Here is a 12,393-nt window from a genome sequence, read left to right as displayed (position 1 = left end):
ATTCTACTATGAAGCCGTTTTCCTATCCTTGGTATTTCTATTATTTGGCTGCAATGACATGGAATTAGCTTCTTTTAGCTCAGAATTTGTCTGCTTTATCCTATGCTGTGATTCTTCCCTTGTTCCCCAGTCAACATGATTGTTTTTGTTAATTTTCAGACATCTTTTTGCATAATGAAGTTTCCCGTTCCCATCCGGAGTTTATTTTCTTGAATCTTCCATTTGCAATGGAGGTTCTTGGTTGAAACTGGCCGCAGAATTTTTAGATGAGCTATATCAATTCCAATTGTTCTTATATGGTCATTTGGTTTAGCTGGCCAGATAAGCTTATGCTGCAATCAGTGTTAAATGCACCACACTTTATATTGGTAGACAGTACCTAAGTGCAATTATCTGGTTAGATTATTAAGCCGCCCAAACCCGGTGTATCCGAATGAATGCATTTCTAAAGACTACCAAGTATATTCCTATTTGTTTCTAGACTCACTAGTGTCCTAATTAGTTATATCATGTTTGATGGTTGCAAGCGTTACTTCTATTTTCTGCAGTATAATTATTGCCATGCTGCTAATTTTTCATTGTTATCATCTTTGTAGGCTGGTAGTTCTGGCGAAGTTAAAGTTTCGATTGAGCATGAAGAAAAGCGCCTAACAGAGTTTGGTCAGAAGATACTTGAAACATTTGTTCTATCTCATATATTTAGGTAAAAGGTTTATCTATTTTCATCTTGTAACCTCTGCCTGATTAGGTTACTAGGTAGATATCATTAATTTGGACAACAATTTATTGCCTTTGCTATGTCTTCCTATGTGTGATTTGTTAGTACCATCATGTGTGCAGTCCTTGATCAACTCGATGATTTATGTGGTCCCTGCATTAAAGTTTTTACGTTGCTGAGTAACTATTAAATTGTTCAATGATTTCCTGCTGTTTAGCATTGAAACTGTACCTTTAACTCATATCATTGCTGAGTAATCATGAAATGTTTGCTGCTATTTTGCATTGAGATATACCTCTAAAATCCTAGGAAAACTGAATAAATTATTTTTACAGCAAATTTGAGCCCGTCCTTTAGTTCTGCTTAGAAATATAAGGATGTAGTTTGATATATTTGATATTTGCACTAGATAACGTTGCATGCTTTGCGTCACTTCTGTTTTGTTTTTGTGTTAGTGGGATTGAGGTCGCTTATCAAGAAGCTGTCTCTTTGAAGAGGCAAGAAGAGCTTATTCGTGAAGAGGAAGAAGCTGGGCTCCTTGAAAATGAGATGAAGGGGAAGCGCAACAATACCACTGAAAAGGAGAAGCGTGCAAAGAAAAAACAGGTCACACTCTTAATGTTGTTCAGCACACGTCCCCCTTTTTAATTCCTTGCATTGACACTGGTTCAAAAAAAAACTTGCATTGAATGGCCTGTAGCTGGTAGCAGGTAGCAGGGCGAGATGACGACATCTTTTCTTTGGTTTTAGTTTACTTGAACAAGTTTGAACGGGAAGAATGCCCAACCACTTGAACATATTGAAAGGAAATTTACTGTTGGATTCTTTGAATGATTATTCTTGTTTTTTACTATATTGTATCGTTTTGTTTTTGGTTGGCTTGCTGTTAATTTTCCAGTTAAGAGTTCCAAGCTTTGGTAGAGCTCGCATCTCTTCTCCCCTGTTACGAACGAGCGGCCAGTAGTGTTTCGTGCTGGGACTGATCCAATTTAACAAGATCTACGGGCTGGAATATGAAACAAAAACAAGTTGCCCCTATTTCTAAGTTGAAATTTGCTGCTTCTGTATGGTATTTTACTATTTTCCTTGTAAAAAGCATAAATCGTTAAATCGTCATTGTGAGCTAATGACCACATGCCTGTTGTAAGCACACACCTAAAATTCTGGCATCAATTTATGCATAATTGACGAATGTTAAACTTCTCTGTTGATCCTAAACATGCATGGTCCAGTTTGACTAGTAACTCTTTATTTTGTTTAATTGATCATTTCATGCTAGTCTTATTTTCTTCTGAATTTACTTCCAGATTTTGTTGAGACATTCAAGCTGCAGAAGCTAATTGTTCTTGTGAATACGTTACTAGGATAAGAATTAGTTGGATTTTGCCTCTTCTCTTTATTTTGTTGGATTTTTCACTTGCATAATCTTGAATTACCTTTTCCAGGCCAAACAAAAAAAGAACAATCGGAAGGTTAAAGACAAGGATAGAGAGGAAAAATCTGATTCAAATTTTGCAGAGAAGGATCAAGATGAAAGCACAATTCATGATAGTGAGTATTCTAAGCAGGCAGGACAAGTAGCCATGAAAGTTGATACCTCCGAAGAAGGTGCTTCAGACATCTCAGACAATTTAGATGGATCAGCTGAGGCATGTCAAACTGATGCAGGTGACAAAATTTCACAACCTGTGAATGGGGTGAATGATGTTGGTATTGAGACGAAAAATGTGCATACTGGGAAGAACTCTACCGTGGAGCACAAGCCACTGCCGTGTTTATCGGAATCTGCTACTATGAACATTATGCAAGACAAAAGAAATAACTTGCTAGACAGTTCTAGTCAGAAATCACTTCATAGGTCGGTTAGCACTATCTCAAGTTTTTATTGCTTCTCTTAGCATGGCATTCGCAGCGTCTTTAATTGAATATATGTGCAGAGGGAAAACTCCACGGACGAGGGCCATAAGCAGCAAGAACGTTCCTAAAGATGAGGATGATCTCCCCTCTAGCACTACTGGTGGTTCAGACCGCAATACATCTGGCTGTGGACCAGCACCAAAGCCTGACCAGGAGACTGTTCTAATCACCTTAAAAGATAGGCTTCGGAAGCTTGGGACACGCCTACATGAGGTCAGAATAGTTTTCCTTAAGCAGTATTGGGCATTACTTTCTTACCAGGGTTTTAGTAGTCATTGACTTATCCCAGTTGTGCAAATGATCATCTTAATCATTCCATAATTATCCTTAGTTTTGTACTAAACATATGGCTTATCATTAGTTTGTACTCCCTCCGTTTGTATAAGCCCTTTTAGAGATTTCAATATGGACTATATACGGATGTATATAGACATATTTTAGAGTGCAGATTCACTCATTTTGCTCCGTATGTAGTCCATATTGGAATCTCTAAAAATTCTTACATTTAGGAACGGAGGGAGTAGTTTTTTTTAATCTGGAGGCTATTGATAATAGCTTAATGTTTGCACAGTATGATTTTGTAAAAATTGGCAACATGTTTTGCTATAAGTATTGTGTCGGAGTTTGAATGGTTACACAATTAAATTGCAGTAACATACACCAGACAGCTATTCGTAGTATATAGCTTAGCCCGTGCTTTGCTACGATTAACAAAATTAATAATGATTACATTAAAAAATTATTTTTGGCTTAGTGTCATGCTCTGCGTTTGTGCTCCCTGTCATCTCCATTTTTTAGAGATTTTCTGGGAGTTGGTTGAGTTAGTTTCTTTGGGTGCTCAATTGTATTTTAGTTAGTTAATTTCTTATCTTTTTTTAGAGATTTTTAGTAACTGGGAAGTCGAAGGTGTGGACAAACAGCATGACACCAGTTCCTATTTATAAGATACAGTAAAAATCATGGATATGTTTTAGCTAGGCTTGTAGTACTCTTGGAATTTCTCCTCTTTTCTTTATACGAATGATCGCATGAACTGCGAGCATAATCTTTGAATAAAAAAATATCCAGTTTGCATGTTAGTTCATGTCACCAAATAAAAAATTCAAAATCTCTTAAGACAACTAATTTGCTCAACAAACTTCGTCCTCTTTCATACTATTTACATTTGGTGGAAGTTCTGCATGTGGGAAAATGTAAACAATTTCAAAACACAAGTCATCTAATTTTGCAGTCCTTTTTGAGGGAGTACTTATTGGGATTCACTTCTTGAGTCAGAATTTTGTTTACGATCTTTCTAGTCATTTCATAGTAAAATTCCAACATATTTAACCATTGGTTCCTATGTAACACTTCAATGAGTTGTTTCTTTACTTTGTTTTTGTACTGCAAAAGGTTGATAAGCCTGTTTCCATTTGTGCATGTTTCAGAAGGAAAATGAGGGCAGGAAACTAGAGGGACATTTGGAAAAGAAAGCAGCAGCTGAGGCAGTGTCCTCATCATCCTCATCCAGTTCTTTGGAAAAGACTCCTAATGTTGTGAACAGACCAGAGCAACCTTCCGTGACTAGTACTGATGCAAGTATGTATGCACCACCTCATTCTCAACCTGTCATCACCAATGGTGCTAACGGAGCCATTCCAGCAACGCCTAAAACCACCGTAAGCACAAAATCTGGACCTACTGTTGCTCCAAGTAAGGTCAAACCAGCTTTGAATCTGAAAATAGATAGAGCTACTTCAGTCACCCCAAGACCGCTGCCAGTTGATAAAGCTGCTACACTTCCTTCAAGCTTGTCACTAGCAAACAAAGCTATTCCAGTTCCCCCCCAGTCGTCTGCACCATGGGTTGCTAAGGCCGCAAAAGGTATTCCAGCCCCCCCAAAACCATCTGCACAGGCTAATAAGGTTACTAAAGCTGCTCCAGTTCCCATGAAGTCACCTACACCACAGGTTGAAAAAGTTGCTAAAGCTATTCCAGCTCTTTCTAAATCGCCTGCACCTCAGGTTAATAAGGTCGCGCCACCTAATGCAGCACCACGGCAGTTGCCTTCGGTGTCTTATTCAGAAGCTCGAAAAAGTGCAGTTCCTAAAAAGATTGTTGGCACTTCTGTTCCGCGAACTTCTACTGCAGTATCAAGGCCTTCAAGTGCTCCTCTGTTCCAGGCACCAAGGTCAACTTTGCCACCCATACCCGGAGCTCAAGTTCCCCCATCACAGTCACGTTCGTTGACTGCATCTAGACGATCCAGCAATGAGCCCTCTGCTCCTGTGCCAAGTTATGTACCGCAGTCCTACCGAAATGCCATCATCGGTAAGGGTAGTCTTGATGCTACCTTGTCAAGTTCTGATAAGGTAACCTCTACAGGCCAAAGCAATGGGATTTCGCAGCCACTATCAGCATATGCATTGGGAACATCTGCCATGTTGCCTCCTGTTGGAAGGAATGGCCAGTTACCCGGTAATCAAGGATTCATATCTGGGCAGGGCAAGTTGGATACCCTTGATAGCTGGCACCCATGGAAAGGTATCAGTGATGCTAAAGAACACATGCCGAGGGATGATACTACATACCAACAGATGACCAATGGTGATGCACGCATACGCCCATGGAGTGACAATTCTTATCAGCAAGCAAGCAACAGTGGAACAGAAGAACAAGGCAGATTTGGGGGAATTCAACATAGGCAGTTCCAGAGTGAGATTCCTACAAATTTTGACTCACACCAGCTGCAGGGTTCAGTGGGGGAGGAATTCCCGCATCTTGGCATCATCAATGACTTACTTGAGGAGGAACAAAGCAATGTGAGCATGGCAGAGCCTCCTATCCATGAATACCATCCATTTGGCGTGCCATTTTCTCCGGGAGGCAACTTCGCAGAGGCTGACATGACTTCAAGTAGTTCTGGCCAGTTGAACTTGAACGGCCATTACTATGACAGGCTGAATGCTCTACACAGACTGGGAGAGGGGCAATTTTCCACATTGGGTGCTTATACCAATGGAATGGCGGACTCCTTTTCATCCAAGCCTTGGCTGTATAGCTATCCTAATCCAATGGTGCATCCTGGAGTGAACGGGTTTTCGCAGCAGATGGGGGACTACAACAATTATGCAAGTGGGAGAGCGAATGAGGAATACATGTATCGCCGTGCCAACGGTCAATGGTGATGCTTGTATTACACCAATTTCCATAATGAATGCTGCTTGTAAGTTGTAACTTGTAACCGGACATGGTGCAGGTTCAAGGTTCGCTCAACCATAACTTCTCATTCCAAAAGGAGAGAAGAAAAAAGGATACATCATGTAAAGTGTTGCAGTTTAGTCTATTAACTGATTGTTAGAGTGCTTATATGTTTCTTCCCTTATTCTCTGTTTTGCTTTGTTCTGTCTTACTGTTATATGACTGCAGCTAACGAATCGAACCTGGGGTTTTGTCGCCGACAGAGAGCTGTTAGGAACCAAGGTAATAAGTGATGTGATTTTGCAGCACCTGCACATCTTTTGTAGGATGCCAGGATCATGGAACTTAGACAGAATTGTAGATACTATAGAAGTCACAAGTCTCAACCAGGTTATGCACACACACTCACACACACACACACTTCCTGTTCAGTCCCAAATACTGATCACTTGTTTTATAACAAAATCAGTAGGCCACTTGGTGTGTTGTTACCCACTACTATGTCCATATCCAAGACAAACTGACTCGTCTCACAAAGAAAAGAAAACAAATACATGCCAGTATACTTGCCAAGTTCTTTTGGGTAAAATCTCCCCTCAATAGCCAAAAACAAAGTTCCTAGATGTAGCAACCTAACAACAATTTCTTTCCTTTTGGGGCACAAAAATATACAATGTACAAGTTGGGTGGGAATCTGGTGCACGAAGAGGTTTTGTGTTAAGAGCTAAAATCCACAATGCTATTTGCTCTCAATGGCAATAGCTCGGAGTTCTCTGAGGTTGCAGGCAATTTCCCTTATGAATTGCGCACCTTCTTTTCCATTCTTAAGGGAGTTTATGCTGTGCTCGAGGAAATCCCGGTCTCCTTCTAGAGTCTTCAATCTTTTATTCAAGCTCGAGATTTCCTCTTGAAATGTGGATAGGTCAGCCTCCCCATCCATTCTAGAAGATTGACCTTCCTTAGCCAAGAGAATGGACTCTTGTGTCTCCTCTATAGCATCTGAATTTGATAAATCTGTTGAAGTATTGTTGTTGGAGTACAAGTGAAGTTTCTTCTCCAGCTTCCTCAAACTTTCTGATATGTATGCCCTCTCATCTTCAAGCAAAGCTACAGTGCTATGTTGTTCTTCAAAGGGGAGCTGATTGTCTTCTTTCTCTGTTGGCCCTCCACCTGCAGACTGTGTCCTGCACTTTTCAAGCTCGGCTTCCAATTCCTGTATTTGATCTTCTCTTTGAGCAAGCAGCTCGTTAGCTTCAGCGAGCGCTTCGCCATCGTACTCTGCTTGCTCCTCCATCATCCTCTGGTAATGAGAGGCTTCCATCTGCATTGCAGCCTTCTCATCCTGCAGCCTGGTGATCATGGCCAGTGCTTGGTTTGCAGCGATCGCTGCAGCATTCCTCTCTTCCTCCAGCTCCCTGCAGAGGAGGTGTATCGACTTCCGGTCTAGATCAATCTGTCGTCTCAGCAGGTCGATGGTGCTCTCACCTTCCATCTCGCTAACAATGCTTCCGTCCAGCGATTCCAGGCCAGAAACATTTCTCTCGAGCGAGATTCTTCTTGTTATGTTCTGCACTATCAGATCATCGCCACGCCCATACGCGCGTGGGCTAGGGCCTGGGTCAAGCCAAGTTGCCTCGAGCCCCCTGGAAGCCGAGAGTTGCGATAGCAGTAGCCTCAATTCTCCATTTACACTAGCCGAAGAGCCCTTTCCAAGAATCACATCTGTCAAGGTTGGGGATGGGAAACCACTCCTCATACCAATGGCAAGATTGTAGGCTTCGTTCATGCTAATCTGTGTGCTAAGAGATGGTCTCCTTTCACCAACCGTTTCAATTGTTTGGGGATGTTCCTCAATTGCATCAAGACCCTGAGATACCTCACCATTTGATCTGACAGCAACTGGTGGAATATGAGCCTCTTTCGCACCTAATCAAATGGTTAAATGTAAGGACCACATTCAAAATACTGTGCTGGATGGAAGGTAAAAATCAACAAACCTTTTGATACCAAATCTTTGAAAGCTGAACTGGAAGGATCTTGTGATGTTAGTCCATCTATTCCCGTATCACCGATCGATTCGGCCTTTTTAGGATTATCTTCAACTTCAGCAAGAGTTTCTGAATCGGCACTAACCTGTGAAACGGGGATATCCCCAAAATTATCTGAAAAAGAGTAGAAATGAATCCCGAGGTTCAGTTAAGATAGATATGTCAATGCTGCAGTGGAGAAAGAGTGACAAAATTAACAAACCTTCTGAAGCAACATAGTGATAGTCCTTGGGTACTGGTTCACTTGTAACTGGATCATTAGCCAATGTGCTTCTCTGGTGAAACATGCCACTTGATATAGCAGTGATTTCTCCCCCCTGAGCTTCTTCTGGATCAGATTAACAATTATTTGCTGTGTCATGATGGTTTGATGATAAGAAATAAAATGTCATTCATTTGGTTATGAGTTATTATCAGGATACCATACCTTTTATATTTTTGTCCGCTGCAACAGCATAGTGTTGTTCGAGTATTGTCAATTGAGATGTATATGGATCAATGATGCTGTCACTTGTCATCTCATATGATTCAGTTTCACCAAGAATCTTAGGTAACTCATCAATTGATGCAACTGGAATTTGGGGAACGGTGGCATCTGCACAATTATCCATGCAATTGTAGGATCTGTCAACATAAAAACAAAAGTGGAAATAGTGGGAGTTATCCAGGTTTGGGAAATTGGATTTTACCTTCTAAAGATAACTCTTCAATGGCAATAAGAGGGTCATGCCGTGATGCTCGTCTTCTGGATGAGATGTCCTCTGCCCCCATTTGGCTCCCACTAATCACACTCTCAGGATCATAATTTGGAACAGGATCCGCCGAAGATGCATCACCAGAGTCAGTCGCTTTTTGTTCTTCCTGAACATTCATTTCAGATGGCTTGGCCACCTCAGGGTGTGGAACGCCTGGTATCTCAAAAACTGCATCTTCCTGAAAGTCTCTCTCTTCCATATCATAGGCTTCATGAGGGTGAGAATCTCTGGCATCATCAGCACAAGGAACCTCAACCTCGGAGTCAGATGTCATCTGTAGAGCACTGTATCTCTCATGAGATGTATGATCACTCTGGTGGTAGATGTCTTTGGTTTCAAATGATTCGTCCAGTTGCCATGATACAGGATAATCCGTGCAAATCTTTGGTGACTTAGCATACTGGAGCTCTCCACTCTTCTGAGAAAACAGCGATACACTCCATTGTTCAAAATGTTGTGCACAACATGAACACATTCTAGTAAGAGGAGAATGTAACACACCATCACCTCCCTGAGTACCGTTGAGTACATCGACATCCACGGCGGGCTCATCTGTGTTGTCATTGTTGTTTGGTGTCACTTTTGGAGCAAGTGAGCTACTGCTGCATCCATCACACATACTTTCCGCGCCCACAAGTTTCTGGTGGAGGCGACAGAAGGCCAAAGACGAGAGCTCTGACTTGTGAGTTTTGCAGATCAATTCCCTGTAGAAGCAGGGTTCCTCATTGCCGAGGACATGATCTAGCCTTGAACAGAACGGGCAAGGTACCGGTAGTTTGCAGAGACGGGCAAATCTGGTGATGAGGAAGGAGTAAACTGCGTCGATGAATAGCAGAAGCATCAAAATCCACTCGAGCAATGCCGAGGACAGCGCGACAGGCAATCGCCGCATGACTGTCATCCTTGTTCCCATTGTGCAACAGTATCCTCGAATCTTGACAGTCGCTCCAACGCGCTGTTTAGATGGTCAGAGGTGGTTGGTGTTGAAGCAGGATCGCTACAAGAAGTCAAAGCAAAGTTAATAATCAGCAAAGTGTGAGTTTACTTCAGTGTTACAGTTAACCGCTTGGTGATAAAAGTAACAAGACTTCATTGAAGCTGTAACCTGTAACCTAGAGACATCAGAATCCGGTAGGATTAAAACCTTGGTCTTATCATTGAGAAGATGAACGAGAAAATGACGATGGCGGTGTCATTGCGGTGATATAGTTAGGTTTGGTGAAGCATAAAGCCAGTCTTAGCTGGAGGGAGAGACCGAATGCCAGGTTGGAAAGGCAATTGATAGCAGCAAGTGTCGGGCAACTACAGTGGCTAATTGGCAATCGCAGATACACTAGACCAAGCATAAATTATGTAGGACGAATGATCCCTGCAGTGAGCTGAAACTTGTTGAGAACTGAGCAACTAAAGTCCGCCAACAACACACCATATTCCGGCAACGAAACCCACTTTTCCTCAAAGCTGTGGGTGAAATCCTGCCGTCTCAGCTCACAAATCCCCCATAGCAAACAACTAGGAATCTATGATGCGTACAGAATCAAGCAAATAAGCCACGAGCTTAAAACTAAGAATAGAAGGAACAACAGGCTTCCTTGCAACTTGCAAGACACTGCCCAGGAAGCAAAGTAAGCTGAAATCACGGGTCAGCCACAGAACAAAATCACAGGCGGGGCGGAGATAGAATTACTAGTACCTCGCCTGTCGATCCAAGCCGATAATCAGCACGCCGCGGGAGATCCCGATCTGCGGCGATGGCCGGAGCGGAGCAGACGCCAAAAAGGAAGGGGGTGGCGGGCGGGCTTAAGGCTAAGCAGAGCAGCATCAGGAGGAGGAGCGAAATGATGAGGCGGAAAGGTGGCAGGGAAATATATTCTCCACGCCGCCGAAACGAGCCAAATCCGAAAGCGGGGGCAAGTGGGCGGTGGCCGGTGGCGAGGCCACGACGGGGCGGCGTACCGAAAGGGAGAAAGCCGGGCCGGGCCGGACAGCGACGCGGGGCGGGCAGACGAGGGCCGCCCAGCCGAAAGGCGTGCGGTGGTTGAGCTCTTCCGTCCCTTGGTTTAGTTGGTTAGTGGTCACCGCCGCTGACTGCTGCTGAGTAGATTAGCGCTAACGGGGTTGTTTAGGCTGCCCCGCGGAGAATGACGTCTTGATGTGAATGGAGGAATCAAATCAATAATAATGGACTGGAAAGGATGATGGCGGTATTAATTGGGAGTCTGACTCTTCACGCCTTGGGGGAGTTTGGCCCGGTCTTGAAGTTATCAAGCTAGAGAAGAATGAAATTCGCAGGGCCACGCAGGCCAGGCGCGTGCATCTAAGAAACATCTACAGTCTACAGAGCGATCGATTTGCTTCGTGATCTAAACGTATGTTTTCATGGAGATTGGCTGAAAAATGGATGGAAATTCTTGATACTTAGCCTGTACAAATACTTTCACGATCCGTTATTATACGTCTTTCTACCTAGTGGCCAATCCATGACGAAAATGGAGGGTCGGCTCAAAGTTAACTTGAAAAAAAAAACGTTTGTTTGAAGAAAATAAACTCCATCTCGTGATTCCTTTCTCCAAATGTTGAGATTTTCCCAGATTACTACTGGAAACATGTAGTATTTAATAAAAAAAATTCTGATTTTTTCAAAATATATTAATTTTTGAACAAAATTTTGAATCTTCTTAGCTAAATAGCCAGCATTTCCTAGTCCATTTGTCAACCTTCCGAGAATACTACTAGAAACATGTAGTATTTACTGGATTTTTTGAACCAAATTTTGTACATGCTTAGAGCATCTTTAGCCGGACTAGGCAAATTCGGGCCCTCAACCGGCCCCCGGTGCGTCCGCGGTCACTGACTATTTAGTCCTCATATTTCGTCATCCAGATCCACGTATCTCATATCCAATCCTATATCCATATTAAACCATGCAACGTCGATAAAAACTACAAAGATCATAGCCGGACATAGAAACAGACATGCAAATGCACAATCCGTTCACCAAAAGATCACAACCAGGTTTGCGCGCGGGCCGGGAAGGGGCCAACGCTGGCGGGGGAGAGGCGAGGAGGCAGATCCGGAACTGCCCCTCCCCCCTTGTCCACCTTGGATTTCTTGGGGGCAATGCGGAGGGCTAGCTTCTCGTCGATGTCGAGGTCAGAGTCGGAGCGGCTGCCAGAGCTCGACATGCTCGTCGAGTCGTCGGACTGCATCAAATCAAAGAAATGGAGGAGGGGAAGAAGAGACGGAGCGAGAGCGGAGTGAGGAAGGGTTATCGGATTGGGGATATTTGTGGGGATGGAGTGGGCTCGGGGTGGGCTGGGCGACGTGGCGGACGTGCCCGGGCTGCCCCATATCCGCCCTATATTTAGGATGGATATGAGGGGCGTCGGACGGCCCAGGTGCTTGAGGTCCGTTTGAGGCACCTGTCTAGATCGAAATTTCGTGACCGGACAGTGACCGGACCGTCCGCCCCGGGCGTTTGAGGCGGATTTGAGGCGTCCGGCTGTAGATGCTCTTAGCTAAATAGCTATAATCTCCTAGCCCATTTGTCCAAATGCCCTCAAAGTTTTTCCATAATACTATTGAAAACATGTAGTATTTACTGTATTATTTTCGGATTTTTTAAGCGAGTGTAGCCATCTTTTATGATAGAATGGATTGTACTTCTGTTCGCTCAGGGAGATATGCTGCACTGCTACTGTCCGCAATGGCTATGGGCATTTAGCAGTGGCGACCATTAGGCGCAGGTGGACCGGCCCAAATTTGGGTCGGTCAC

The 12,393-nt window shown here is 43.4% G+C and overlaps 2 protein-coding genes across 5 annotated transcripts in view; one reads left to right on the top strand and one right to left on the bottom strand.

Annotated features, from left to right (window-relative positions):
- The window catches only part of LOC119269178 (TNF receptor-associated factor homolog 1b-like), a 10,449-nt gene extending 4,450 nt beyond the window's left edge, over nucleotides 1–5,999 (top strand). For 2 of the 3 annotated variants that reach the window (XM_037550958.1, XM_037550960.1), the window contains exons 9-13: nucleotides 597–703; nucleotides 1,174–1,324; nucleotides 2,164–2,576; nucleotides 2,656–2,848; nucleotides 4,063–5,999. In XM_037550958.1, coding sequence (XP_037406855.1) covers nucleotides 597–703; nucleotides 1,174–1,324; nucleotides 2,164–2,576; nucleotides 2,656–2,848; nucleotides 4,063–5,802 — 2,604 coding nt within the window. In that variant the 3' untranslated portion in view covers nucleotides 5,803–5,999. The remainder of the gene's footprint in view (nucleotides 1–596; nucleotides 704–1,173; nucleotides 1,325–2,163; nucleotides 2,577–2,655; nucleotides 2,849–4,062) is intronic. The other variant, XM_037550959.1, reaches the window with a different exon arrangement.
- Nucleotides 6,000–6,242: 243 nt separating this feature from the next.
- Nucleotides 6,243–10,534, bottom strand: LOC119269177 (probable myosin-binding protein 4). Of its 2 annotated transcripts, none has more exons than XM_037550957.1 (6): nucleotides 10,312–10,534; nucleotides 8,553–9,615; nucleotides 8,291–8,458; nucleotides 8,066–8,188; nucleotides 7,813–7,977; nucleotides 6,243–7,741 (listed from the first exon to the last, which is right to left on the bottom strand). In XM_037550957.1, the coding sequence occupies exons 2-6, from the start codon at nucleotides 9,529–9,531 to the stop codon at nucleotides 6,555–6,557; spliced, it is 2,622 nt and encodes an 873-aa protein (XP_037406854.1). In that variant the 5' UTR covers nucleotides 9,532–9,615; nucleotides 10,312–10,534; the 3' UTR covers nucleotides 6,243–6,554. The 2 variants fall into 2 exon arrangements, with proteins under 2 accessions (XP_037406854.1, XP_037406853.1); XM_037550956.1 differs by having other exon boundaries at nucleotides 8,066–8,191; nucleotides 10,312–10,533.
- Nucleotides 10,535–12,393: the final 1,859 nt, after the last annotated feature.

This window comes from Triticum dicoccoides, chromosome 3A (genome assembly GCF_002162155.2).
Source record: "Triticum dicoccoides isolate Atlit2015 ecotype Zavitan chromosome 3A, WEW_v2.0, whole genome shotgun sequence".
Classification (NCBI taxonomy): domain Eukaryota; kingdom Viridiplantae; phylum Streptophyta; class Magnoliopsida; order Poales; family Poaceae; genus Triticum; species Triticum dicoccoides.
Note: the sequence above shows the minus strand (reverse complement) of the source record. Positions and strands in the feature narration are given on the sequence as shown.